We start from the raw sequence: 27998 nt of genomic DNA on the forward strand, positions 1-27998 counted from the left end.
CTCCTCCCCTTGCCCCTTGTTCTGCAGAGCACTTGGGTTCAGATAAAGCTTATTAACTCCTTGGAATTCCATTTATAAACGACTTCCTTTAGAAAAGAATCTCTAACTATTTTAAACGTTGCCTTATCTGTGTTTTCTGAATACAGAGGTGGTTGGGGGTGGCTTTGATTGGTTTTTAATTTCACTGAGTTTGATTTTTTTTGTTTGGTTTTTTGAGTTTGAGTTTTATTTCCTGAGGCCTCAGTTAAGCAGGTCCCAGGCAGGAGATTTCGGTTTCATTTTTCTGTGGGAGGTGATAACTCACGGGACACAAGGTAAACGGATTGTCAGGCTGGATCGTGATTGACAACTGTTTTATTACCTGAGTTTCAAATATGCTTTTTTTGTGGTTGTTGTTCTTAAAGGAGGCAAACAAGTGATCTGTTGCGAAATCTGAAGGCAGTGCCAAAGATAACGTTCCTTACTATAACATTCAGTGCAGGATGGAGGCTTTGCTGATAGCCTGCACCAAATATACAAGCAATTTAGATAATCCTTCCCTGTCCCTCGCCACATCATTACATCACTGTAATTTTCCATAAAATTGCAGGAATTTTGGCTTTTGAGTAGCCAGAGCAGTTACGAAGCTGCCGTACAGAGCTGCGTGTCGGTCCTGTTACCCCGTATGTGAGCTGGGGAGGTGCAGTCCCAGTCTGTTTTGATGCAGGACATCCCAGTGGCAGCTGTGTAGGCAGCTTTACCCAGGAGCGATGGCTAGCCTCACACGGTGTTGTCAGGGTGGTAGTTTTTCCTGAATTTCAGTCTCCCAAGGTTCAGGCAGAGTGGAAATGGCAATCCTTACACAGCTGTGATGCGTGGGATACCTTGAGAGTGAAACGGGGTGTGTCCTGCCTGCGAGACCCACGTGTAGATCCCAGGTACAAGAACGGCCTTGTACCTCATCCTCTTTAAAAAAAAAAAATAAAATAAATTATGAACTGCCTTCTGTTGTGTAGTAATTTGAAGACATGGCATGGGAAAGACCATATCCCTATTTTAGCTTCCCCCTTGTTTCTATCAGCTGTCACTAGCACTGGGGAAACGGGTTTTCAGAAGCGAGGACAGAGCAAAATTACAGTTAAAAGCATCACAGCGAGACTGCGCAACGCTGAACATGTCAAGCTCACTAAGAAACCCTTATCTCAAGTGCCCAGCGCTGAAGCTTTAGGTGGAGTGTTTGTGATTGAAGGGGAAATGGCTGGACGCAGAGCTGTGTTCATGTGCAGGCGTGGGGAGAGCTCTTATCCGTAAAGAACGGAGACGTATATAATGTGTTTATCGTTTCAGGAATGGGCATGGAGGGAAGAGCTACTCCACTGTTACATACTTGCAGGAGTTAGCAGACAAAACCCATGCTTGCTGCATTTGTAATGAAGTTGTGAAATACCTTTTAAAAATAGTTCCTGTAATCCATTGTGTTTTCTCACAACCATCTCACAAGTTTACAGTGTTTTTAAGATTGGGGAAGCAAAGCCCTGCCTCTGAAGCCTGTAGCTAGAATTCTTGTGAGCTGCTGATCTGTTTTTTTCTTAACTCATCCACAGCACTTGAAAAATGTGAACAGCCTTGTCCTAGCTCAATACATAGGGAATGAATTTATGCAGAGGGGAGGTGGCTTGTCAGCCGTATGTCGCTGTTTCTTTTCCCACTGAACTCATGGCAAGGTGAGGCAAAATGGAGAATAATGCAGAAAGGAAAAAAATGGAGTAAGACCGAGTCTTTGTGCATGTGTCAGCAACTTTACTGAATGAGTCTCTCCTGCTTACACCCCAGTGTTCTCCCATATGCCCTGCATGCCTCTTCTATGAATGTTTTTAGACACGCAGCATAGAGGAAGGAGAAAAATCAAACTGGGAGGTGAGCGAGAGTAGAGAAAGGAAGAAATGGTACAAGTTCAGGCTGGGGAAAGATGCCCTATCCTTCAGTCCAGCTGCTGGTCCCACCTGGACTAGCCCTCACAGCATTTCTCGGCCAGGTGGTTAGTTTTCCAGTACTCCCAACCACCAGGATTTCTGTCACTTCCTTTGCAACACCTGAGGTCAAACGCTGTGTGCCAGAGCCCCACTGAACTGGGACGGCAGGGGTTTGTACTCTGCAGATTGCGTGATACAAACCCAGACCTGGATTAACCTTCCAGTGCTGGAACTGAGAGGAGCAAGTCCTGCTGTTCCAGCAGATCTGGGCCTTTCTCTTGCCTAAATAGAAACTCTTAGACTGAGCTCAGATTTGTAGGTGGAGATGTTTCACCTGCTCTCCAGATTTGTTGGCACTGAAAATAGCTCTTCCGTCCAGCTTCCTTCTGGTAATTCTGACTCAGGCTTCCAGTAATGGAGGGTGGTTTTTTTTTTTTTTTTAAATTTTCTTTCTTTCTTTTTTTTTTAATTTAAAAATAGGAAATAATCGGCATGTTTATGCTTAAGAACTTCCCATCTTTCACTTCTGCTGGTCTCTCTGTAAGTCTGGCACTCTTTGCAGGCTCTAAACTTGCAGTCGTGCTGCTTCTGGAGTTGCTGATTGCTTTGGATGCCATGAGCTGCTGGCTTGACCTTGCTCGCTGTCGGGAAATTCCAGGGTGATTTTATTGGGGTGGGGGCACACGAAGGATCTCCTCGATTGTACCTTCCCAGCTAGGAGTGTCTCAGGAGCTCTCCTGGCAGGCTGCGGTGCAGCAGGCTGGATGGTCCAAAGCCATCATTAACTCCGACACAGCAGCTGGTGCCTGGAGAGACCCAGCCGGCCCGTGTGGCACCCTGACCCCCACATTGCCAGCTGGGTGGGGGTCTTGGTGCGGCTTGAGCTCCCAGGCCTCATGGCTGGTCTCTGTAGTGGAGGTCCTCACCAGTGGTCCTGTTTTCTGCAAGAATTTGGTGAGCCTGAGGGGGCAGCTGGAAGCGCGCAGGCTTTTGTGGTCTCAGGCAAAGGGTGGTGGTTCTTCACCTTGGGACAGCTGTTAATTGGTGCTGGCCCGCGGGTTGTGTTCTGGTGCAGTTCGGTAATTACTTAGAACAGTGGTTTTAATGTTAAAAAAAAATTTGCACAATCATTAAGTAAATGCCTGCCTCAAGGGCAGTTTGTAAGAAGATGTAAAGTGCCGGTGTTCTGATTTAATGCTCGGTCCTTTCCCAGCGCTCGCTTTTAGTTGCAATTTTGCTCAGTCTTTCCCGCTCCCCCCCAGTTTGGATCGCCTTGGCTGTGCTCCTGTCTCCCCTTCTGGTCCCCAAAGCGATGCTGTTTCTCTTCCATTAGCAACAGAACCCAGAGCTCGCAGCTGGATTTGTCGGTTTAGAATATAACACATGATCCCGCAATGGGAATCTACACAGTTCCTTTTAACAAGGTCCTGTCTTGTTGGGAACGGCAGAGCCGTTTTGTACAGAGCTGCCTTTGAAGCAAACGGAAAATAGCAACTAGCGTAACTGCTCCAGTGCAGAGCAAGTCCAGTGTTCCCATAATAAACTTCAATCGGGTCTTGACGGGGACTGCTGGCTTGTAAGAGTCCTTTGAAAGTGGCAACGTTTGCACAAGAAATCTGTTAGTGCTAGTGGGAGGGGTATGAAAATTTGGCTTATGCCCGAGATCTCATGGATCAAGGCAAAACGTGGCATTTCGGGATGACCCGTCTTAATGTCCTGTAGTTACTATAGCCAGTGCAGAAAGGTTCCTGTCCCGTGGGTGTGGGAGGACGTGCAGGCTTTCAACCCACGTGGGCTTCTACACAAAACGTTCACGTCTTGCAAGAATGTATTTACCTTGGCCAGTTGTTCCCTGTGTGTATGTTGACAAAGGCATGGCTGACATTTGCAAGATTTATTTGTTTCTGGAATTATTGCCCAGGGCTTTTCATTCACAAACGGTATTAAAGTCCACTGACAACATCAGAATGTAAAATCTGAGTACAGAGCCCAAGTATTTTTACTGTTGTATCTTCTGGGGTCGGAGGGCTGAGGGGTAAGACTGCTTTCTCACCTACACCTGTTCTGTTCCAGCTCTTCTCACCCAGCAGATCGTTCACTGGCTTGAACAGTTCGAGTGACCACGTTCCTGCTGTCCCCAGCACCCCGCTCCTCATAAGCTACCAGGTGAGAACAACGGGTGGCTTCGGTAGGGTCGGACACCAGGCTCTTAACTCGGTGACATCCACACGGAGGGGAGCAGTTCTGTTTGCCCTTCAGAGGGAGTGGGACGAGAAAATCAGGCATCTACAAGTCACTGCCCTTTCCCAGAAGTGTCTTATGTTTCCTTTGGTGGAACCTGGCTTTGTTAAAGAATAATTTGTGCTTTCACAACTTTGCTTTATGCTGCTGAGTGCCGTGCTGAGTTTAAAGCTGCTCTGGGTCCCTTACTCAGGGCCAGATCAGAGCACAGCTGGGCAGAATTCATGCAAGCCCACAGCCCATCTGAAAACGATGTAAACATTTTTCCCTAATTTGGTGGGGACTAGGCGCTGAAAGTAGCTTCATAGCACTTGCTGGGCCCCCTGGGCAGGCTCTCACGGATGGTTTTCCTTGTGTTGCTGGAGTCTATAGATTAATTGTATTTGAAGGGTTTGTGAATTTGCATAGGGATGGCTTAAATGGTGTAGTTTCTAGCATGGCGTGTGTCCGTAGCAAAATGAGAACATTCACATTTTCTTTTCAGTCTCAGGCTCCTGCAGAGGAGGAGGATGAAGGTGAGGAGGAGGAAACAGAAGAGCTGGGGCAAACAGAGACCTATGCAGAATATATACCTTCGAAGTGTGAGTGTTGCCATCGCATGAATGTGGGAAGTTCTGTTAACTCCATTGTGGACCAACCTAATTAACGGCTCCCTTATTTTCCTGCAAGCCTTATGTGGTGTTTGCAGGCTTGTGATTTTCTAGAACTTCACCAGTGTACTGATCCTTTATCGGTGCTACGCTAACTTAACGCTTTTCGGTTGCTTGCTTTTGGGGGAGGCATGGCTTGATTGTGGCAATCTGAAATTTAAATGGAACAAAAGAGTAAAGAGCAGGGGTGGGGCTTGTCGCTTCTGTTCCTGAACAGGGGGCTACAGACTATTCATAGGAGGTGCCCCGTAGGTGTGAAGAACTTGAATTATGTTTTTTCTGTGTTGTTTAGCCAAGATTGGGAAGCACCACCCTGACCTTGTGGTTGAAACAAGCACTCTGTCCAGCGTCCCCCCGCCCGACATCACCTACAGCCTTTCCCTGCCACGCTCTGTTGCCGACAAAGGGTCACTCTCTGCACTACAGCTGGAAGCAATCATTTATGCCTGCCAGGTACAGGGCTCCAGCTTGCCCAGCTTGCATGTCTTACACCAGAAGGAATCTGCCTTTCATATGAACAAATGTTCAAGTGTGTTTTACAATAACCTGTCGTGTAGGTGATAAAACTTCGGAAGATTTGGCATGTGGGATTTTAAATGCCTTTTGAAAGGATTATTTGAAGCTGGGGACTTCTGTGGGGTCTGTTTCCCAGTGAGGCAAGAATCCTTGACTTTTATTGCAGAGGGGAGTGCTTTACATTTTGGGGGCCGTTTCTGTGAACTGCCACTTGTGAGCTTGGCCGTGACACGCGACTGTTCCTGCCATTGTTTATCTGAGCAGGAAACGTGCTGGCATTGATGGGATATGTGAAAGGGTGAAGTGGTGCTCTTATAACCTCACATCAAAGCTGTTAGGAAAGGCAAATCTAGTTTAATTTCCAGTTCTGTTCTTGATTTTGCAGCAACATGAAGTTTTATTACCCAACGGGCAGCGAGCTGGGTTCCTGATTGGGGACGGTGCTGGAGTTGGAAAGGGCAGGACAGTTGCGGGCATCATTTTTGAAAATTATCTTAAAGGGAGGAAAAAAGCTCTGTGGTAAGTTGTTGGGTTTTTCTTTCCTCTTTTCCCGTAAGACCTTGGAGTTAGTTTGGATCTGGGAGTAAGGAATTCCTTAGTGCTGATGTTGGCTTTATAGTTGACTCATGCTGTGGCCTTGGGTAAGTCGTTTCCACCTCTTCGCGCCTGTTTGCTGTCTGGGAAACGGGAAGACTTCCCCTGCAGCGGTGATGGAGAGTGAGTCACTGTGAAATAGCAGATGATGTACCACGAGCCTGTCCCCACGCTCTTTGAAGTCAGCGGGGGGGTTGGGGGTGTTCGTGGACTTCCTGCGTGCAGTCTCAGGCCCCTGGGGAGGGGGTTTTTACTGCAGAACACATGCAGCTTGTTGTAAGTGGCAGACTGGAGTCTGCTGTAGGATTTTGCATTGAGGTGTGTGGGCAGTTGGAAATACGACAGTTCTGCGCACCTACTGGTGCTTTAGTCAGAGCTATTAATCACTCTGCGTGGCCTGACTAGCTCCTTAGCAGATAACCAGACCCGCCGTCTTGCTTTGCAGGTTCAGCGTCTCTAACGATCTCAAGTATGATGCTGAGAGAGACCTGAAAGACATTGAAGCCTCCCACATTCCTGTGCATGCTTTGAATAAGGTAGGGAGAAAAGTTGTAATGGTGTTCTGGAAAATCAGCCTGCAGTACCGGTTAGAGGGATCCACCTTAGCCTGTAAAGCAGCAGTCGCTTCTGCCTCTGTGTGGCTGGTGGCACAGGCGGTAGCAGACAGCAAGCTGCTTGCTGTTCCCTTCCCTCAGCGTGCTCTTCCCACTCGGGGCTCTTGCTATTTTTATACACTCTGCAGAGCTGCACTGTGAGCACAGAGCTCTTTTCCTGCAGGGAGCGAGAAGTGGCATCAGGCAAGTGCAAAGTACGGCAGGACGTGAACCTTTTTCGTCATTCCTGAAGAGTCCCGCAGAGGGAACAACTTCTGTTAGCTGTGGCCGTGCTCTGCTCTCCTGGGCTAACGTTTCCCAGCACTGGTTTCTTGGAACTGCTTTTCAGAGCATGCGAGTAAGGGAGCACATAAAAGTGCACAGATTGGTGCCTGGCAGGTTGCTGCAGACACCTGGTGCTGGGGCTGAGCACGTGGTATTTCCCCCCAGCTGAGCAAATCGGAGAATTTTCAGACTTTCTTCCAGTTACTCAGTGATAAGGATGAAGCATTTCTCAAAAGAAACAACCAGCAGTGATGTAATGGTTATTCACGGGCTCTTCACAGCCTGTGCTTTAGTCTCTTGTCCAGTGCATCAGCCTAGTCCAGGCTTGTCTGCCAGTTCACTGAAACACTTCCCTCTGGTTTTTAATGGTATCAAACAACCAGCCCTCGTGAAGTCAATGAAAACCACATGTGTTTGACACCTCTGAGTGCACTCTACTAAGAGGCTGAAAGGGGTGTTTGTTTTCAAACCAAAAAGGCTTTAAATGGAACTTTCTTCAGATTGGGACCGTGGGGTTTTTTCCGCTACCTTTTATTTTGTTACAGGTGGGACCTATGACAGTAAGATAGGCAACAATCTCACCTGGTCAAAGAGAAAATTAGCTTCTAGAAGTATTTAAAACAGATGGGAGCGTTCAAAACCATTAAACATTCTAAACTGTTGCTTAAAAAAAAATCAAGTGCCTCCAGTTGGCCAGAAAATTGAAGTCCTAGCGTGGTCTCCCCATTTCACTGCATGCATCCAGATGTGCTGACACATTGGCTAGTGGAACTTCTCCAGACATTTAAAGTCCCTGTCATCACCATCTCTCAGTGCCAAATAGAAGTGCTAAAGACGTCAGCTACCAACAGTCTTTTGTCTGCCCTGCTCTCAGATTGGGTTTTGTTCTTGAAGGCAGGAGTGTGTGTCCTGCACAGTCGCAGCACAATCGACAGTGTTGAGTGTGGGCAAAGGATGGGTGCGACATACAGGCGACAAGCATCGTGAGCGTGTGCGCTGCTCTTCTTTTTCTGCAGATTAAATATGGTGACACAGCTACCTCAGAAGGAGTCCTCTTTGCCACTTATTCTGCGCTGATTGGTGAAAGCCAGGCTGGTGGACAGCACAGGACGCGCTTAAAACAGATTTTGGACTGGTGCAGGGAAAACTTTGATGGAGTTGTATCCTTTAAAAAAAAAATACTTAACAAACCAAAACCAAAACTGGAGAGAGAAAAGAATGGAATGCTTGTGATTGTACTTCACCAAGGAACAAAGAGTGTGTGGCCATCTGAAGTCATTGGGAGCAGCTGTGCTGAGCAGCCTGGTGCCTTCGGTAGATATTTAAATGCTGTAAGGCATGCATCCCCCCAGCTCCTCTCTCCTCCTCTTCAGGCTGCGCTGGTGATGGGAGGAGGAGGGGAAGAATGCAGCTGGAATTAACCTTTTCAGCATTCTTCTCCCTCAGCATTACAAGACGCACCTTGGAAGTGAAAGGAGAAGGAGGGGGAAATGACTTTGGGCTCTAAGGACTAAGCAAAACCCAACAGATTTCATGTGGTGCGGGGAGTGAGTCAGTCCTGTTGATACTGGGGCTGGTTGTTCAGCTGGTTGGAGGAGGCTGTTGCATTTTCTGTCTGCTCCCGTCCTCGGGATGAAAATAAATCTTTTCTCCTTAACTGACATTCCCACCCAGATTGTGTTTGACGAATGCCACAAAGCCAAAAACGCCAGCTCTACTAAAATGGGCAAAGCTGTGCTGGACCTTCAGAACAAACTGCCTCGAGCGAGGGTTGTTTATGCCAGTGCCACAGGTGAGCTGCTCTTGGCACCGTGTGGGCATCATCTGTAAACAGTTGCTGGTCACCTCGGATCTGAAGGATGTCCTTGGGATGAGAGGGCATGTGCTGGGAGTACACCTTCCTGCAAGGAGAGGTGAATGGTGCTGCAGTGCCAGAGGAGAGCCTAGGGTGCTAAAATCTGCCCCAAGCCCCATCACACTACCGTTACTGTGACTTTTTGGCAAGTCAGGCTACTTTCTCTCCAGTTTAACTTGTTCCTGGCCAGCTGTTCGGCTGTATGGTGACGCTTGCCCGCTTAGAGTATGGGGGGCAATATCTGGACAGGTCCTTGGGTCTCCTAAGGCGCAGTGGCAAATGACCATCCTCTGAAGAGTTCACTTGAGTCAGAACTATTCATAACTGCTGTGGTCTTGCTAACAGTGAATTCTGTTCAAACAGGTGCCTCTGAGCCAAAAAACATGATTTACATGAGCCGCCTGGGGATCTGGGGGGAGGGCACCCCTTTCAGAGCATTTGATGAGTTCCTGCATGCAATTGAAAAGAGGTAAGTCGTGTCCAGCATCCCTTTTCATGTAAATATTTTCATTCCATACTTCATGTAATATTTTCATTTGGGAAATGGGTGCAAAGCCTGAGGACAGTGTCTGAGGGCAGCTTGAGCCAGGCAGGAGTGGTGGTGGTTCCAGGGGCACTTACCCAGTGCTGCCTTGTAGCAGAGGCAGGGATTTCACAGCTGTCTTCCTCTCCCAGGGGAGTTGGTGCAATGGAGATCGTGGCAATGGATATGAAGGTCAGTGGAATGTACATTGCCAGGCAGCTCAGTTTCACTGGAGTGACCTTCAGAATCGAGGAGATCCCCCTGGATCAGCAGTACAAGATTGTCTACGACAAGGCAGCGAAGTTGGTGAGCTGGTCCTGCAGCACCGGGGAGAGTGATGTTTAGTCGTGCTTTGGGCATGGGCACCTGCTGTACCCGAGGGCTGGAGGACCGTAGATGTGGCCATGACTACAAAATTAGATTGTTCATAAGGAAAAAAAAAGAATATGCACGCTTAGCTTATGTTAAAAAAAAAATAATTGTAGGCTTTTTTTGCTTCTATTTAAAAGTTCCATATTTGCAAACCAGAGCTTGCAACATCATACTAATGCAGAAAGGAGAGAATGATCAGTTTGTTCAGCCTAACACAGCAACATAAATACTGATGTTAAATCAGATTCTCAAGCCCCAGACTGTTCTAATAACCTCCTGCACAGCAGTAATGCAAATAAAACCAAAGATATTAACTCAGCCTTTCTCGGTATTGTTTGCAGTGGGCAGAGGCCTTGGTGGTGTTCCAGCAGGCAGCCGACTGGATCGGTTTGGAATCTCGGAAATCCTTGTGGGGTCAGTTCTGGTCAGCTCACCAGCGCTTCTTCAAGTATCTCTGCATTGCTGCTAAAGTCCGGCGACTCGTTGAGCTTGCCAAGGAAGAGCTGGCAAAGGATAAGGTGTGGTACCAGAGCCTCGCTGCAGTGGCAGCAGCCATCAGTCTTATGTTAGAAATTATTTTTTTGTAGTCTGCAACCAAAGGGAGTTAATTATTGTTCAGCTTGACTTGAAAGCAATTTCAAACCTCTTTAAGGCTGATTTTCTCTCCTGATAAACCACAATGAAGTGCAGTGTCCAGGTTTCCGAGAACATTCACAGTAAACGATGCTGGGGAGTTAACGTGCCTCATCTTCCAAGGCATCACCTTGTTTGTTTATGGTAGATGTGGGCAAGCTGATCTCGAAGGGTATTTTGGGTGATGTTCAGGCTAGAAGAGGTACCAGATCAGAGTCATCCTCTCGTGGTCTGAGCATCTTTGGATGCTGAAAGACTGGAGAGATGGTTCTTCATCAGGAGCCCTGCCACAGGCTCAGCACATCTCTGGGACAGGGTCCAGGGGAAATGCCGCTGGGACTGAAACACAATCTCTTGAGCCTGTAGCTGTTTGCCCTGATGCCGGCTGCTGTATACCCTCCCTGACACCTTGCCGTGCCATCCCTTGTGTTTCCCTGCAGTGTATTGTCATCGGCCTGCAGTCCACCGGGGAAGCTCGCACCAGAGAAGTACTGGATGAAAATGATGGGCATCTAAATTGTTTTGTCTCTGCTGCAGAGTGAGTTAAAAATCCCTCTTTTTCTTTGGGGGGGGGGGGGGATGCATGGGAGGCTGGAGGCTGCTAGGGAAAGCCCTTCCCTGGGGCCACTTACCACCTGCACTTCTTGAAAGCAGTTTTATAACTACTTGCCCTGTACAAGCTGTAAATGGAGAGGATGCTTAGTTGGATCCTTGATGCACTGTTTCTTCGGTGTGACTTTATGAGCTAGATCCTGGATTTTGAAGTCTCCTGTGGTCCACATTGCCCAAACAACAGCCTGGTTTGACTCTTAACACACGTAAAACAATTAGCAGGCATAGGAGAGCCAGAAATGTCAGCTCAGGTGTAGCTTGTGTGGGTCTGACTCTGGAAAAATGGGGCTGTTGACGCTGAAGAAATGAGTGAGAGAATCTCATGTAATGACAGAGGCTGGGATGATGATGTGAGGCAGCATCGCTGGAGCAGTGAGAGGAAGGAGTGGTCCGAGGAGTTCAGATTTGCCAGTTTTGGCTTTCAGCCCATGTACAAGGCAGGACCGGTGTCCTGGTTGTGATGCCTTCGTTCTGGGTAAAAGGAGAGTTGGTTGTGCCTGAGGTGAAGCCAGCAGCAGGACCCATGCTACCCTTTCAGCAGGGAATGATGCTTATGCTCCCCCTCATTTCTGTAGCTTCCAAAACACCAGCCCGTCCTGCGAACGTGGCTATTCCTGCCCCATGGGTGACAAAAACCTGGGACACGGGGATGAGTTGCATTTCCTCTGTTAGGCAGGTGGCAGGGCTGTTCCTCTTTTCTTTTGAAGTGACTTTTAATGCAGGTAAAAGCAATGAGAAATACCAGAGACGGTACGTGTCCAGCTTCCCTCCCTTACTGATGGGGGGTTTGTGTTGGTCTGTGTTACTCTACTTTCTCCAGACCCTTCCTGAAAAAGAAATACCAGTTTGGTGACAGTGAGCAAGGCAGGTCTAAACAACCGCTTGGATTGATTTAGTCTCTTGGATTGGTTTTCCCGTCACCGAATCCAGAGGAACTGGGCCTAGAGGACTGCGTGGTCCCTTGGGGCCTGGCTCAGCTGTCACTGAGCGCACATTCTGCTTGACTCTGTCCCCACTTCTGGAGGCAAGAGCTCTTTGTTCAGCAGCGCTGGCCAGATAACTGAGTGTCTTCTGGCATCTGCTGAGCCTCCAAATGTGGCGTCCTGCTTTTACAGCACTTCAGGGGATTTCTGGAGGGGAGCCTGCTGGGAAGAAGCAGTTGTTTAAACGATGCCGAGAAATGGGGTTAAAAATAAGTGGGTTGGTCAGTGAGTGAATACCAGCCCAACCCTTTGTTTGCAGGGAAGACGGGAGTGCAAGTGGTGGGAAAATGAACCAGATTTCATGGCAGGGAGGTTCCAGACCTGAGAGTAGAGTGAGCGTTGGCATTTTGAGCCCAGGGTCACTGCAGCACACAGGACAAAAGGGCCCGTCCTGGCACCGTGTCATTGCAGTCGCTTAACAGCCAGCACAGGGAGTGGGACTGTCTCTGCCTCCTTCAGCCCCTCACACCAAGGGTCTTGGAGCTCCCTCCCTGGTTCCCAAGGCTCCCCTTTTCTCACATGGGCAAGATGTCATGTCCATACCTCTCAGCTGTCGCTTTCAGCGTTTGTTGGTGTTGTTTTTTTGTTGTTTTTTTGTTTTGTTTTTTTTTTTTAACCAGAGCTCATTCAGCACTGCCTTCTCATTGCACTGGGGGTTCATCCCCACCCGACATGATCAGCATTTAAGCATTTGCTCTTTTATTTGCAGAACAGCCCACAGAAACATTTATTTCCCACCTCTTCTGATTTTTTTCCGTTCACCTGAAACCACTATGTATCTGAAAAACACTACGTATGTGTGTTTTGTCACTTTTTTTGTGGGCAAGGAGGCCCACGTCCCGTTAACCAGAGGACTTGGCGGAGCACATCTGTCAGACAGCCTGACTGTGATCTCTGCTGTCAGAGCATGGAGAGGGGCTAGGACACTGGGACTTACTGGATTTTTCAGTAGCGATGTAACAGCTTCCCAGTATAGTGTTTCCCATTTAAAACTCCCTCTTAGTTGCTATATAAAGGTCTTGCAACTTTGACGTGCCGTGTGATAGTGCAGCGCCCAGGGGCTGTGCTGCTGCCGTTGCAGTGGCTCCCTGGAATAGCCCCGCTGCCTCTGCCAACAGGGAGGCCACGGCAGAGAGCGTTTTTCTCAGCATGACAGTGCTTTGCCTTCCCTCAGCGTGCCCATTTCAAGGCTGAGGATCTGCTGCCCCAACGGCAGAACCCTTTGGTGAGACGCGCTCAGTGCCGGTGGCTGCTGTCCTGGAGAGCCACGCTGTGCCAGCGGCTGGCTGAGCACGCGCTGGTAGTTGTTGTGCAGGGTTTACCCCTCTTTTCACGAAATGTGGTGCTATCTCAAATGCACATTGCTACGTGATAACCGGCAGATGTTCCTATTCCTGGTAGCTAGAATAAATTTTGCATCTTACTTTCAGAGGCGTCTTTCTATCACTAATTCAGAAGCACTTTCCTTCAACCAAAAGAAAGAGAGAAAAAGGAACTGGCATTAAAAGAAAACGTAAGAGCACACTCCACTGCCCAGCATCTGACCTCCTGCCTTGCTGCTTCACCCCAGCCACTCAGCTTTTTCTTTTCCTTTTTCCCTTTTCCCTACTTCATGCTTTTTGCTACTCTGCCCTGGTTTCAGTTTGCCCTCCCGCACATCTGCCATCACTCTCTCGCGTCTGGAGGACAGCAGCTCTAGGTCATTCACCCTTCCCTCCCTCTAACTCACTTCCCTGCCCCAGCGTAGGTCCTCGCCTCCACCACTTGCCCAGTAGCTCTCCCCTTTCCCTCAGCCGCTCCCTGGCCTAGACTGGTGGGCAGATTGCACAAGAGTCCTGGCTGCATGTCTGAAGCCCTCTTGCAGCAAGAGGGGTTTCTGCACTAACCCCGTATTTTATAGCATGGCAGGTGTCCTGGGGGAGGGGGGCGAAATAATCACTTCCCTGCCAAATTATTGGCTGCGGCTGCAGGTAAGAAGAGTTTGGGGATTTCTCCTCCAGTGGGATGTGGGAAAGGGGGAAAAGGGGGACAGTGGCACTGGCAGACCGTGGAGGTTACCCTGACTGGCTGCTGTTGCAGAGCAGCCTGTGCAAGCTGGTTTGTGAACCCTCTCACGTAGCAGGGGCACGTCCTGCTGTGCTTGGAAGTAAACAACGTCCCGAAACACTGGCACCTTCCCGTGTCCTGCACGTTCCTCTGGAGGCAGTCAGACCTGCGGACTCCTTCCCGAGGAGTTAGCGCTGCTTACAGCCGGCTGCGTGTTCATCCTGATGTGTGCAACTAGCTTCAGCCCTGATAAAGATTGCCTTGTTCTTCCTTTCTCTCTCTTCCTTTCTCTTTCTCTCTCCCTCCCTCCTCCTCTCTCCCTTCCTTCCTAACTGCCGCCCCTCCCCCCCGCCCAAAAGGCTCTGTCTTTCCAAGATCAGCCTTTCATCTGGGCCAATCTCAGCTATTTTGTGATTTCTCCTCCTTTTTCTGAGCTGGCACTTGCTGTTCTGCACCGATGCACGGGGCTGGGGACTCTCCCTTGACGCCGCTTGCTCTCCCTTGCAGGGAAGCAGAGGGGCCGCTGTGCCAAGGCTCTGAAGGGCATGTGTGACCCTGTGGGTGTCATCAAGATCAGCGACGACAGCAGCACCGACTCCGACATGGGGCTCGACAGTGACTTCAACTCCTCCCCGGAGTCTGTGTTTGAGACAGATGATGTGATCTTTGTTGAGCACACCTTCAACGGCTTCGCGGCTGAGGACAGAAGTAAGCAGAGCAGCGGCGGGGGGTTAGCTCTTGGGGTTAGCTGGGGGGAGCTGGGAACTGGAGTCACTTTGGTGTGGACAGCATTGGCAGCCAGTGCATGGGAATGCAACTGGAGGCAGCCACCCACCCCAGCGCCCCGCAAGCACGGAGGGCGGCAGATCAGATATGACCCTTTTGGGGGGGTCTGGCTGAGAGGGTTGGGGAGTCAACGAGCGGATGCGAGGAGACTCTCTTGGTATCTGCTTGGAATGCTGTGCTTGGGACAGCCTTATGGTTTTGGCTAGGTCTTACCCGGTGATGGTCAAACTTGGGCTTGTGAGGTTGATTCACGTTAACCTGCTGTGATCAGTGAGCAGGAAGGATTTGCCGTGCGTGCTCCTTTCCCTGCCACAGCAGGGGGAAGCACAGAGGGATTGCATTCCATGCTCAACAGCATTTATTGCAAGTCAAGGGGTCTGCCTGCTCATCAGCTAGTGCCCCCAGAAGCCCCTGGGGACAACTCCCCCCCCCATTTGTAATTACCAGGTAACTCTAAACTTCTGCATTTTACGTTGCAGGTAATTTTCACATGCTGCCTTCCCAGAAAGAGATGCATGGCTTGAGAGAAGTAGAACAGGTGGAGAAGATGAAGAAGGACCTCCTAGCAAAAGTAAAAGCACTGGGCAAAGAGCTACCTCTCAATACCTTGGATGAACTGATCAATCACTTTGGGGGCCCAGAGCATGTGGCTGAGGTACTCCTCGTAATCAAGAGTATATTTCGGGTGGCACTGGGTGACAGGAAAAAAGGGGCCAGCAAAGAAGGTTTCTGCTGGAAGGGGGGGGTTTCTCTCCTTCCTTGCGAGCTGAAAAAACTTTCTAAAAGGACTTGCTGTGCCGTGCAGGTATCTCCCCTCTGACACCCTCTCTCTCTCCTGTGCGGTGTGTGCAGATGACGGGGCGGAAGGGCCGGGTGGTTTGCAGACCAGACGGCTCCGTCATGTTCGAGTCTCGTGCGGAGCAAGGCCTCTCTATAGACCACGTCAACCTGAAGGAGAAGGAGCGTTTCATGAAAGGGGAAAAGGTGAGTCAGGTTAGAGCTGAGGACACCTCCAAACGTCTGCAGGGGAGTGAGTACGCTGGGAGGGGAAGGAGAAGGCAGGGTGACTGCACGGTTGTGCCTTGCCAGCCTCAGGTCCACGAGGCTCTGCAGCTTTCTGTCTCTGACCTGCTGGGAGGTGACAGGGAGTACTGGATCCCTTGGCGGGCTGGGGCTGCAGTGACACTTTTGGCTGTCTCTCGAAGCAGTGTTGCAGATGCCCAGGAGCTTCACTCTCCTTTTTCTCACTTGTCCTCTCTCTTCCTCAGCTTGTAGCAATAATCTCCGAGGCCTCCAGCTCAGGGATCTCTCTCCAAGCAGACAGACGGGTGAAAAACCAGAAGCGCCGGGTCCACATGACGCTGGAGTTGCCCTGGAGTGCAGACCGGGCCATACAGCAGTTTGGTGAGGGCTGGGGGGTGGTGGCCACTGTCCCCTTCCCCTGAGCATCGTTCAGAGCACGAAGCCATGGGCAGCCCGGGGAAGGAAAGGTGTGCGTGGCCACACACTTGTGCTGCAGCCAGGGCAGGTGTATTTAGCTTTCTGAGATACAGCACCATGCAGAGCACAGCACTCCCATGCTTTGCCAGGATGGAAATGCAGACCCAGAGTAGTTGTGACTGCTTTTATCTTGTGAGGAAGGTTTGTGTTGACTTCAGGAGTGATTTGCCGTGTGGGAAGGGGGGGAACCCTCCCATAGGAGTTAGCATTGTGTCCTTATGAAATGTGCTGAGGTGCCTGGGGATTTCTGTTCCACCCTGGGGGGAGGCCCTGTAGGATGGGGAAGGATGGTTCCTCAGTACATGAGCACAAAAGACATAACGCACATCTTAGCTCACACTGCGGGGTCACTCCTCTGCTCCGGAGGGTCAAAGCTACAAACTCACCTCTGCCAGCACCAGGGTGCCAAATGCGACTGTGCCTCTGTCCTTTTCCCCCAAAGAGCCATCTCCTTTGAAAACCATCAGGACATGGAAAATCGTTGCGGTGCTCTCACCTCTTACTCTGCTTCCCTTCTTGTACCAGACAGGCTGTACCAACCTCTCCTTTCACCTCTGTGCTCATGTCCCCGTAGGTCGGACGCACCGATCGAACCAGGTTTCTGCTCCAGAGTACGTCTTCCTTATCTCTGAGCTGGCAGGGGAGAGGAGGTTTGCATCCATCGTGGCAAAACGTCTGGAGAGCCTAGTAAGTGCCCCACAGCAGCGAGATTAACGTGTGAGTTCCCCACCTTTCTGAAGAGCTGCCGTTTCAGCGTGGCCAGTGTGAACAGTACGGGGGGCTGCATCACCCCTGCCTGAAGGAACTGCTGTTGTGGAATGCAAAAGGATTTTTGCACCCTGGGATTTGGGAAAGGAAATGAAGAAAAATATGTAACTAAGGCATCAGGAGGAGTTTCAGGGAAGCAGAACCCAATTCCAGATGCTGGAATTCCCCCACCATTACAGGAGCGTACACCCGTCTTATTTCCAGAAAGCTGATGAAATAGTGAAATAATTTGTCTCTGTTTAAGTTTTCTTCACTTCTGATAAATCCCCAAATACTTTGGTAAAGCCTCAATATTCCGGAGGAGCACTGCCTCCCCGCAGCACGTTCTTATCTTGGCCTCTTCTGAGATGCAGCTTTGGCCATCCTTCTCTGGTGGTTTTGCAACAGTGAAAAGTAAGAATATTTTGCTTGGTGTGCCTTCCTTAGGGTGCCTTAACTCACGGAGACCGACGGGCCACTGAATCCCGAGACCTCAGCAAGTACAACTTTGAGAATAAGGTAATTTGGGGCTGCTCTCAGGGTGGCTCAGCCAAGGAGGGGTTGAAGCAGCCGGTGCCTTTAGCGGGAGCCAGAGCCAGGAAGATCATTGCTGGCATCTGCAGGCAGGATCGGTCCTAGCACCCAGCTCCCCGCACCTGCAGCGCTCAGAACCGAATTAATAACCAGCCTTAAGCGCCTCTGCCCGCCTGCCAGTGCCGGTGTGGGGTGCAGGTTCCTCTGCTCTGGTCCCCTGGGCACAGAGGATCCCCCTGCCAGCTCCCCCCTGAGCACAGCCACCAGCTCAGTGGCTTTCCTGGAGGCGATGGTTTTCTCTGTAGTGCCAGCAGAAGTGACTTGCGACTGTTGGGCTGCGTAGGTTTGTCCTGTGCGTGACTCTTGTCTCCTCTCACAGTATGGTGCTAAAGCACTCGACAGGGTTCTGTCCACGATCCTCAACCACATGGAGAACAGGGTTCCTGTGCCCAAGAGCTATGACCGAGGAGAGGCTGCATTTTTCCATGGTGAGAACATCACCAGCTCTGGGGTTTCTGCTGCGTCTTGCTGACCGGGTGGGTCTCAGGTTGGTGGTGCTTGAAGAACCGAGCAGAAGGTCGGGAGAGGGAACGGTACCTCTGGCTTAGCAGCTCATTAGTGAGTGGGGCAATTGGCCACCCAGATGTACGTCACGCTGCCAGGTGTTGGGGGAGGAAGAGTCTGGGAGAGGCTTAGCTGCAAAATAATGGGCGCAGCTGGAGCGGCAGCAGCCCTGCAGGACTGCTAAATTGCTAAAAAAACCTAAAATGCATGAGCTGCCTTCTGCCATTCCAGAAATGAAGCAAGGTCTCATCTCCGTGGGGATCTGCTGCAATCAGATGAAGTATGGCACTGTCTCGGTGGAGAAGGGTACGTGTCAAGCCTTTCCTGCCCAGAGCAGGGGGGAAATGAGAAAGGTGGGGGTGTGGTGGCCCACCCAGTCGTCTGCACGGGAGCACAGTCCTGAGGGGGCTGCTGTGCATCTGGGGCAGGATGTGTGCTTTGAGGGGAAGGTCCTGCCGGGATTAGCTGGCAGTGCAGATCCCGCTTCCCTGCAGCAGCCTGGCAGCTGACCGCAGCCTGGAGGAACAGCCCTGGGGCTGCTCCCTTGTGCTGGAGTGCTGGGCTGCCGTGGGGAAGGGACACTGGGTGGCTCTCTGCGGGACTGTGCTGCTGGCTTCCGTGCCCAGCTGTGTCTTGTTCCCTGACCCACCGTGTTTTTGCAGACTGTTCCATCACCAAGTTCCTGAACCGCATCCTGGGTCTGGAGGTGGACAAGCAGAACATGCTCTTCCAGTATTTTTCTGACACCTTTGACTATCTGATTGAAAAGGACAAGAAGGAGGGCAAATACGACATGGGCATTCTAGGTACTGAGAAAAAGAGGTGGCCAGACCTCTCCCTCCCGCACCCCTGCAGTTCCCTGTTCCTCCCTGTGCTGATTGATGGCAGTTCCACGGCCGTCCCGGGCACTGCGGTGTCCCCACACAGCACAGATCTTAAAGATTCTTGCAGGGAGGGGAGGTGGGACGGGAAGATGTATCTTACAGCAGTCTTTTCTTCTTCTACAGATTTAGCCCCAGGAGTGGATGAGATCTACGAGGAGAGCAAGGAGGTCTTCCTGACCCCTGGACACCCGCAGGATGGGCAGGTCGTGTTTTATAAGGTAGGCAGCCTGCACAGCTGTGTCTGCAGTCCAGTCTTCTCCGGTGCTTCCCAGTCAGGCTGTGGGTCCTTCCCCCTGTCCTGTGGCTTTGTGTCATGTTTGTGTGGCATCTGCCTCGGTCATCAGCAGGTGCCTGATGCTGGGAGTTTGTGTTGAGGGTGGGATTTGTGAGACAGACAGCGATGCACTTGTCCTGCCCCCTGAAGTTACAGAATCACTCTGTCTGTCCCTGTTTAGATCAGTGTTGACAGAGGCTTAAAGTGGGAGGAAGCTTATGAGAAGTCACTCAAACTCACAGGATCCTTCGATGGGTTCTACCTCTCCTACAAGGTAGGTCCCTGGGCTCTGCCCAGGTGTCCCCCTCAGCTTGGAGGGTGACTCCAATGGGAGAAGGTCTGCCATGGCTTTAAGAGGTCTGTGTCTGACTTCTTGCTGGAGGCTGGGAGATGCCTCCGAGAACCTCCATCCTGGAAGAAAGGGGGTTAGTTCAGGGAAATACGGGCTTGGGAGAGAGGCTGTGACTGTAACCATCAGCTCTACCCCGACAGATGCGAGGCTACAAACACACTTGTCTGCTGGCTGAGCAGAGCCGTGGCAAGAACTTCATCCTCTACAAGCCAAATATTGGGAAGCAAAGCCAGCCTGAGAGCCTGGACAGTCTGCAGAAGAAGTACCGGCGGGTAGGTGGGAGCTGCAGCCCTTCAACGTGGGGAGAGGGAAAAGCCTCCTCTGGGCAGCTTTGGCTTTGCAAGGACATTTACTGTAACCCCTTCACGGCTCCTTGTAGCCCTGGCTTGGGCAGAGATAGTGGTAGCACCCGGGTGTTCTGACAACCAGCCCTGGATTTCAAGTCTCAGCTGCATGTTAGATGGTGGAAAATCTCTAATCTCTGTGGTTCTTCTGCAGGTGCTGCCTGAGGAAGCCAAGGAGCACTGGGAGAGCAGTTACCGCTTCTCCTTGAAGAACTGTAACCATGCTGCCTGGTAAGGCACCTGCAGCCCCCGCTGTCCTGCCCTCCCCATGGCAGAGCTGGTGCTGGGGAGAGGGTCCCTGGCTGCACCAGGGAGGCTGTGGGTGGGGAGTCCTGCTCTGCCGTGGGAGCCCGTGCTGATTCGGGTGGGTTTCTTCCATTGGAACTGAAGGAACAGGAGCTGTAAGCTGATCCAGGAGGGGAAGGAGTGCTTCCAGGGCATGCGCCTGCGTCACTACTACATGTTGTGTGGGGCCCTGCTGCGGGTCTGGAGCAAGATCGCCAGCATCATGGCAGACATCACCAACACCAGCTACCTGCAGATCGTCCGCCTCAAGACCAAGGAGAAGAAGAAACAAGTTGGTGGGTGAAATGCTGGGAAGGGGAGCAGGATGTTTTAGAAGGAGGAAGGGGCCCAACTACCCAGTGCTAAGATTCCCTTCCTCAAAGGGTGTGTTCTAGCCTGGAAGCACCCGCTGCTTAGGTGACCCCACGGGAAAGCAGGGGAGCTGGGGGTACCCTGATGTGTTTGGGCACACTGGGCTGTCCCCTCTGTGCCCGTGTGAAGCGGTGCTGCTGCTGTCCGCTGCGAGCCTGCAGTGGAGCTGCTTTTGCTGTGGTTGCTCTGCAGCCTGGCTGAGAGGCAGAGCAAGCTTGACAAAACGAGCTCTGGTGCTGCTGCCCATCCCTCTGTCCCCACAGTGCCCCGTCCCTTCCTGAAGTGCTGTGGGAACTGATGCACATTCCTTCTCTAGGGATAAAGATCCCCGAGAGCTGTGTCCAGAAGGTGCTGGAGGAGCTGAAGCAGATGGACGAGAACGTGAAGCGAAAGCACAGCCGACTCCTCCAGGCTCAAGAGCAGAGCTCGCAGTTCTCCCTGCCGCTGCACATCCTGCCACAGCCCCTGGACCTCACTCAGATGGGGGCCGGGGTCCCCCTGCCCAGGCACCCCCTGTGCCAGGATGAGATCCTGGACTTGACCTACAGCCCTCCCAACAACAGCATTCCCGACGTGGCGATGAACCCCGAGCACGGTGCGTTGTGCTTCCCCTCGGAGCCCGTTCTCCAACCACACCAGCAGCACAGATTACCCTTTGGCTTCAGTCACCCTTCTGCCTTCCAGAGCCCGGCCCCTGTCCTGGAGGGAAACGTGCCTCTGAGCTCCTCGCTGCATGAACACCTGCCTCTGTCTCACCCAGGACCCCTGCAGGCGCTGCAGCAGCAGCAGCAGCAGCAGCAGGAAGATTTTGCCCAAGAGGATGGGAATATCAACTTTAGAGAGATCCTGGAGGACATGCTAAGGACGTTAAATGGGCCCCCCCAGGAGCGCCAGAGTGTGATCCAGTTCAGTGGGCCTTTCCCAGACTTCTGAAAGCCAGCTGGGCACACCGGGTGATGCTTGGCCACTGTGGATCCATATCCTTTGGTGCAGAGGTGAGAGCTGGGGAGCCCCGGCTTTTCTACTGGTTTGGACTGATCCTTTTCTGTTTTTGAGGGAAGAAAAAAAAACCAAAACCCAACAACCTATAGTTCCTTAAAGCAAAGTTTATTTATATATAATATACAGTCAGGCACGTATAGATTTGTATATAACATGCGCTTGGGGGGAGTTGAGTGCTGCCAAGTTCAGCTGCTCTGGACCGATGGTCTCTGCTGTGGTGGAGTCCTGCTCAAAGGTCAGTGCCCGTGTAGGGCTGAGGAGAGATGCCCCCTCCTCTGTGCCCATCCCCCTGCAGACTACTGAGTTTCCGAGCTGGGTCGTGCCTTCCCCAGCCCTCCAACCTCCAGCAGCTGCTGCCCCCCGAGCTGGGCAGGGGGCACGTCTGGTCTCTAGAGTGACCTGGTCTGTTACTGAAGGGTGACAGCCCGGTTCCCCCGAGAGCTGGCTGACCAAACTGTATCCGCATCGGCTGCTGCCAGCTTTCCCTTGGGATGCCCCGGCCCTGCTGTGGACCTCGAGGCTGCTCTGGAGGGCTGGCTTTGAAGGAAGGGGTGAAGGGGGGTGCTGTCCCAGAGGAGCTGGGAGCCACGGAGCTGGTGTATCCCTCTGTGCGGGGCTGAGCAAAGCAAAACTGGCTGTGCCTGCTCTGCCCTTCCTGGGGAGGACACTTCTGGGGCTGCCCAAGCTCTGCGGGAGAGGGCAGGAGCTGGCTGCACCCACCCCCCCCCCGTTTGTCAGTGTGGTGACAGAGCTGGGGACTTTGCCAGAACTCAGCCACACCAGGACCTGGGGGGGGGTTCCCCGGAGCAGAAGGGCCACGTGTCCCATCAGCCTGTCCTGCACTTTAGCTTTGCCAGCTCGCCGTGGCCGACCGTGCTTTGCCCAGCTTGTTGCTGTTGCATGTTGTCCTTTCAGCTGGCCGCCTCGCTGGCCCCGCTCCATCGGGCTTGTCCTTGGCTGGGCCACGGACACAGCCCCGGGTGGCTGGACCTGGCCGACCCAGCCCTGCCCACCGCTGACCTCGGGGACAGCTGCTCCCAGGCCCCAGAAGGGACAAGTTCCCCAGTGAGCACCGGGGATGGGCCGTGTCCCTGCTCATGCTGCAAATCCAACCTCCGATACCAAAGAGCAAAAGTCCGCTTTGCAAAGCACTGCCCCAAACAACCCACCAGCCTTTGGCCGGGAGCGGCTGGGCGAGCTGCCTCCTCCCCAGGACAGAGGTGGCCTCCAGCCGCCACTGCCACCATCCCAAATCCAGCAGCGTCTTCGTCCCAGGGAAACTTTTGTTTTCTCTCTTTTAATCTAAGGAGTCTGGCAGGCAGCTGCCTGCTGGCAGGGATGCTCCAGGCCTGGCAGCACCTCTGCCACCCTCCCCTCTGCTCTGTTCCTTTTCTCTGCCTTGAGTCATCGAGGCATTTTCTAGAAGTGGCACCAGGATGTTCTCAGGGGAACAGAACGATGGGACGCCTTCCCCGGCTGGCCCGGCCGTCTCCAGGGAGGGCCTGAGGCAGGGGGTGCAGCGGGGACAGGCCTTTGCTGGAGTCCCCCGTGCCCTGGCAGGTCACTCTTGAGGGTGCTGGAGCTGTACAGTGTCTGGTGGGGTCCCCTCGCCTTGACCCCCGTCATGCCCACCCGCCGGGGCTCGGGGACCGGCCAGGCGCCCCCTTTGCTGTTGAGAAGTGCTTTGGGTCGGTGTCCGCAGCGTTTGTGCTTCTGCTGAGACGGGAACCGTCTTCCCTGTCACATGGAGACCGTGGAGCTGCACGTCTGGGCTTGTGTTTGAGGTTGCTCTGGTCCCTGCTTTTCCTTTCGGGGGCTTGTCCTTACCCCCCACCCTCCCCAGCTGGCATCTGCCTCCCACCAGCCCACCTGGCCGGGGGGCAGCCCTGCAGCCAGGGCAGCTCGGGGGTGCGTTTCACTGCATGCAAGGAAACCTCCTTACCTCAAAGTAAACACCAAAGATGGGGCGCCCCTGCATGCCCCCGTGCTGCTGCCCGGAGAGGTTTCTGCTTTTCCTGCAGCTTTGCTTGCTTCTTGCCCAGGGATCGCCGCTTGCTCGGGGTGCCGCAACAGCCTTTTTCCTGGTCCAGAACAGAGCAAGGCTCTCCCCTTCCCCAGACCCTCCTCTATTTAAAAGCTGTCCCAGTCCACACCACTCATGGCGAGGCCCTGGCTTCGCCGGCGTCCTGGTTCGTTTGCTCTGTGCTCGCTGAGTTGTCAGCGAGGAGAGAGAAAAAGATGCCAGGAAAAACCCATTTCAGAGAGGCTTAAACTCAGGAATAGCCAGGAGGATTTCTCCTGCTAGGCACGCTCCGCCAGCCACTTCGCCGCCGTTCAGCCGGAGCCCTGCCTGGTGGCTTTGACGTTAATTTTAAAATATATGCAATTCTCCCTCCTTGATCTCTGGAAAGACAGAGAGCACCTTCAAAGAAGCCCTTCCCTGCCCCGATCCTGTGTTTTTGTCAGGGTTAATAATATGTAACAATATCTTTTAACTAAATTATTATGCATTTGTCCTACTGATTGTATGTATTTTTAAATGAGTCCCTTTTTTTCTTCCCTTACACCTTTTTGTTAGCACTTTTTAATCCGCTTGTTGTTTGCCTTTGTTTTTCTATGTGTATTTATAATTAATTGAGATGTATATATGTAAAGAATTTTTTTTAGAATATGTGCCTTTGACTAATAATTCTTGAATTTTCTACTTGCCTCAGAAGATAATTTTTCATTCTGCTCAGTAAAAATGGAAAGGAAGCCACATACGAGAATTTTTTAAGTCCCAGCTCTCTGTTTGTCTGTCCGTCTGTCCAGACCTGCCCCAGGATCCCATCTGGGACTCGGATCAGGAATCTGAGAACCAGGGTCCTACTGGCAGCTGGAGTTCACCTCCTGTGTCACCAGCAGCTCGGTGGCAGTTGAGGGCTGCTGTCCCCAGCCATCATCCCCTTCTCCCAAGGACAAGCCAGGCAGGGGTCACGCAGAGGATCCTCCCTGGAGCCAGCGCTGGCCTTCAGTGCGGCGGCTCCCTCCGGCTCTGCTGGGCAAACAGATAAAGGAGCCACTGTCCAGGCGTGTTTGTCCAAGCTGCTGTGGCGCCGGGACATCTCACCCAGGCACTGCCAGCCCCGCTCTGTCCCTGTGGGTGGTGGGATGCGGGGGGAGCCTTGTGTGGCCGTGCAGCATGTGCTGCTGGTGGAGCTCATGGCGAGACCGCGTGGGGCGGCTTCCCCAGACCAGCCCACCGATCCTGGGGGGGGGTCCAGCCGGCTTGTTGGCAGGCACGTGGTAGGGGGACTAGACTTGTGGGGGGACCCCAGCAAGGATCCAGGGGATCTTCCCCACTCCACCTTGGCCCAGCATTGAGGACAGGGCTCCCCGGGGTGGTTGGAGGCTGTGGGTGTTAAGGGGAGACCCAGCAGCTCCCCCAGACCCTGGGGAAAAGAGGCAAGGTAGCACTCCAGCACCACAGATCACGTGTAAAACATGAGCTCTCCCTGCCCCTGGGAAGACCCTGGCCTCAGCCAGACAAGGCTGCACCTTTGCAAGCACCAACAAGCTGCAGCTGAGCCTTCCTGAGGAGGAGGGATGACCTGGTGCACCCGTGGTCCCACACGCTGCAGTCAGACATGTCTCCAGCTACGTGAGGTTCTTGCCGTGTCCAACACGACTTGGTGGTGTTTTGCAGCAATTGCTTCTGGCCAGGGCTTGCGCCATGGCTGGAACAGTCCCCTTTGCTGCCCTGCCAGGGCTATCCAGGCCAGGGCTGTGCTGCTGAGCACCCAGACTTTGCCCACAGTCTGTGTTTAGAGAAAACCAATGCAATTGCCTCAGCAAGGCACCTGCCTGTTAGTTGAGGGCGAGGAGGGAGCCCAGCTGCAGTCCCAGAGGCGATACACACCTTCCCCCTCCTCTGGCTTTCCATCAGGAGCACTGGCTGACCCAGGATTTGTGTGCAATTCCCCCCTCAGCACTAATAAGGATTATCCCTGCTGGGCTCAGGAAGGGCTCAGGAAGTTGTGTAAGGTCTTAGCTCCCCTGCAAAGCTCCGGGTTCTCATGGGGAGCAGCACAAACAAACCCAGCCCCATCCACCACTCCATTTCACACCTGGACAGAACCAACCAGTCACTTCTAACACATTTATTGCAAAGGGACACCTGGTGCTGCTCTACGCCTGTAGAAAAGGGCTGCCCAGCAGCAGCCACCGGCCCTGAGAAGTCACCTTCCAGCGGGTGCACGCCAGATCGTCAGGTCTGCCTCACCAGCAAGCTGGCTTGAAGACAGACCGTCATTGGGGCTGGATGAGGAGGCTCCACAGGTAGCAGGAGGGCTGGTGCTGGGGCAAAGGGACAGTGCAGCGGCGACATGAGCAGATCTACAAGTAGGCAGGCAGGTCCTTTTCAATCACCTGCAAGAACAAAGGGAGCACTGTGCTATGAGAACGTCACTGCCCCAAGAACGTACCCGAAGCCCCTTCCATCCTGCCCCAGAAGGAGCGCTTGGAACCATGCACCCCCCCTTCCCTGGAGCCATAGAGCACAGGAGTGCCTTTTCTCCCCCAGCCAAAGGAGGAAGAGAGCCAAGACACAGCAGCGGAGCCTGCCCTGGAGCAGTGCTCAGCCCCAGCACCGCTGCATTTCTCCACAGATGCAATCTGACTAATAATGGGATCCACAGAGAGCGGCTGGTGCGCTTCTGTGGGTCAGGCAGAGCTGTAACACCAGCCACGCTAGCGGCAGACTTACATAGGGATCCTCCATCGGACTGTACCTCTTCACCACTTGGCCCTCCCGGTTAATGAGGAACTGTGGAAGGGAAACAACACCCAGGTAAGTCCAGCTGTAACATGGGGCTCTGCAGCCCTGTGAGCAGCAGAGCAGCCCAGGGAGCTGGTTATGGTGGGGGTCTGGCTGTGGTAGACCCTGTCTGCAGAGCTGGAGCCCCTGGCAGACCTGCTCCCCACCTCAGCTGGTTACTGCCTCTCTGGGACAGGGCTCGAGATAACCAGGCTAGATGGCCATAGGGGTCTCCAGTCACAGAGACCAGGGCAGCGCAGGAGCCCCTCAGGATGCTCTGCCCCCAACATGCAGGATAACCACACAGAGCAGAGCCTGTGCATGAGGATCCCCCCTCCCTGCAACATCTTGGGGACTCCCTGCACCCCCCAGAGAGTGTGGGTGCAACGCAGGTGCAGCCTGGGAGAAGGCAGCTGTATCCTACCTTCGTGAAGTTCCATTTTATTGCACTAGATGAAAAACAAACAAACAAAAAAAAGAAACAGAAGTGAGATTTTGGCTGGAAAAAAAAAAGCCCTTCCTCTTGCCACAGCCAAGCCGCCCACTCAGCTGGAGTGGCCCAGAGCTGACACACACACCCCACCCCACCCCCCCCGCCTGTCATGGGGCTGGGGCTTTTGGTGGCTCCCCCATCCCCCACTCACTTGCCCAGGGTGCCTCTTCCTTTGGGCTGCTCCTTCATCCATTTCCAGAGGGGGTGGGCATCGTCCCCGTTGACATCGATCTTGCTGTACATGTCAAACTTCACACCGTAGCCTTCGGCAAAGGCCTTAATCTGAGCGTCGTCCCCGGGTTCCTGGTGAAAGCCACGGAGGGGGTCCCCTGAGTGGCCCCGCAGCCAAGCAGCCCCCTCATCCCGCTCCCCCACGTACCTGTTTTCCAAACTGGTTGCAGGGAAAACCCAGGATGCGTAAACCCCTCTCAGCGTATCGGGCGTGCAGGTCAACAAGCTGAGTGTAGTTTACAGCGGTTTTGCCTCATTTGGAAGCCACGTTGGTGATGATGCAGACGCAGCCCCTGGGGAGGGGGGTCAGTCAGGTGCTGCTCTCCCGGGTTACGCAATTGCACCCATTGCGGCTCGGTGACCCGCACCGTGGCCTGCCGAGCCGTTCCCCTCCCCCCGGGCCCCGCGGCGCCCAGCCCCCCTCCCTACCGGTACTTCTCCAAGGACACGTCTGTGCCGTCGATGTCTCGGGCGTGGAAATCATAGATGGCCTTGGCCGAGCGCCAGTCCTCCGCCTGGGCACACTGCGGGGCGCCGGGAGCCGCCGTCAGCGACCCCCGCAGCCCCTCCGGCCCCGGGGCGGCCCCCACCGCCCCCGGCCCCAGGGCAGCCCCCGCACCGACGGCCCCGCACCGGCGGCCCCGCGGCCTTGGCTACCCCGGGGGAGCCCGCACCCCCGTCCGCCCCACACCCCCCGGCCCAGCGAGGCCTCAGCCCCCGCCGCCCACCCTGGCCGCCCCACGGGAGCCCGCCCCGGGCCCCGCCGCCCCGCGCTCACCATGCTCCGGGCCGGGCCCTGCACCACCACTGCCCCACAGCGCACTGCCCGCCGCAGCGCCCGCGCCCATCCCATGGCGCCCCGCCGCCCCCAGCCCCTCAGCCAATCGGCGCCCCGGGAGCCCCGCCCTTCCCGGTCCGCAGCCAGTCAACGCGCAAGGAGGCGTGCCCAGCAGGGTGATGGATGGGAAGCCGACCAATGG

The 27998-nt window shown here is 53.3% G+C and overlaps 2 protein-coding genes across 6 annotated transcripts in view; one reads left to right on the forward strand and one right to left on the reverse strand.

The window, feature by feature from the left end:
* Window positions 1-24257, forward strand: part of SBNO2 (strawberry notch homolog 2) — a 67955-nt gene extending 43698 nt beyond the window's left edge. For 3 of the 5 annotated variants that reach the window (XM_080384615.1, XM_080384614.1, XM_080384618.1), the window contains 27 exons: window positions 4026-4118; window positions 4678-4774; window positions 5136-5296; window positions 5745-5878; window positions 6399-6489; window positions 7848-7991; window positions 8506-8623; window positions 9050-9155; window positions 9362-9515; window positions 9923-10099; window positions 10655-10752; window positions 13240-13322; window positions 14363-14563; window positions 15121-15296; window positions 15494-15625; window positions 15910-16045; window positions 16716-16828; window positions 17336-17407; window positions 17802-17910; window positions 18218-18292; window positions 18649-18792; window positions 18994-19088; window positions 19326-19418; window positions 19637-19768; window positions 19995-20071; window positions 20231-20421; window positions 20814-24257. In XM_080384615.1, the coding sequence (XP_080240741.1) occupies window positions 4026-4118; window positions 4678-4774; window positions 5136-5296; window positions 5745-5878; window positions 6399-6489; window positions 7848-7991; window positions 8506-8623; window positions 9050-9155; window positions 9362-9515; window positions 9923-10099; window positions 10655-10752; window positions 13240-13322; window positions 14363-14563; window positions 15121-15296; window positions 15494-15625; window positions 15910-16045; window positions 16716-16828; window positions 17336-17407; window positions 17802-17910; window positions 18218-18292; window positions 18649-18792; window positions 18994-19088; window positions 19326-19418; window positions 19637-19768; window positions 19995-20071; window positions 20231-20421; window positions 20814-21430 (3819 nt within the window). In that variant the 3' untranslated portion in view covers window positions 21431-24257. The remainder of the gene's footprint in view (window positions 1-4025; window positions 4119-4677; window positions 4775-5135; window positions 5297-5744; window positions 5879-6398; window positions 6490-7847; window positions 7992-8505; window positions 8624-9049; window positions 9156-9361; window positions 9516-9922; window positions 10100-10654; window positions 10753-13239; window positions 13323-14362; window positions 14564-15120; window positions 15297-15493; window positions 15626-15909; window positions 16046-16715; window positions 16829-17335; window positions 17408-17801; window positions 17911-18217; window positions 18293-18648; window positions 18793-18993; window positions 19089-19325; window positions 19419-19636; window positions 19769-19994; window positions 20072-20230; window positions 20422-20813) is intronic. The other 2 variants (XM_080384616.1, XM_080384617.1) reach the window with 2 other exon arrangements.
* Window positions 24258-25623: 1366 nt separating this feature from the next.
* GPX4 (glutathione peroxidase 4) lies at window positions 25624-27938 on the reverse strand. Its single transcript, XM_080384633.1, has 7 exons — window positions 27797-27938; window positions 27448-27542; window positions 27167-27311; window positions 26939-27090; window positions 26719-26743; window positions 26244-26303; window positions 25624-25906 (listed from the first exon to the last, which is right to left on the reverse strand). Exons 1-7 carry the CDS (start codon window positions 27869-27871, stop codon window positions 25874-25876), a joined length of 585 nt encoding a protein of 194 aa, XP_080240759.1. The 5' UTR covers window positions 27872-27938; the 3' UTR covers window positions 25624-25873.
* Between the last annotated feature and the right edge of the window lie 60 nt (window positions 27939-27998).

The sequence above is a fragment of the Falco punctatus genome (genome assembly GCF_963210335.1).
Source record: "Falco punctatus genome assembly, chromosome: 4".
NCBI classification, from domain to species: domain Eukaryota; kingdom Metazoa; phylum Chordata; class Aves; order Falconiformes; family Falconidae; genus Falco; species Falco punctatus.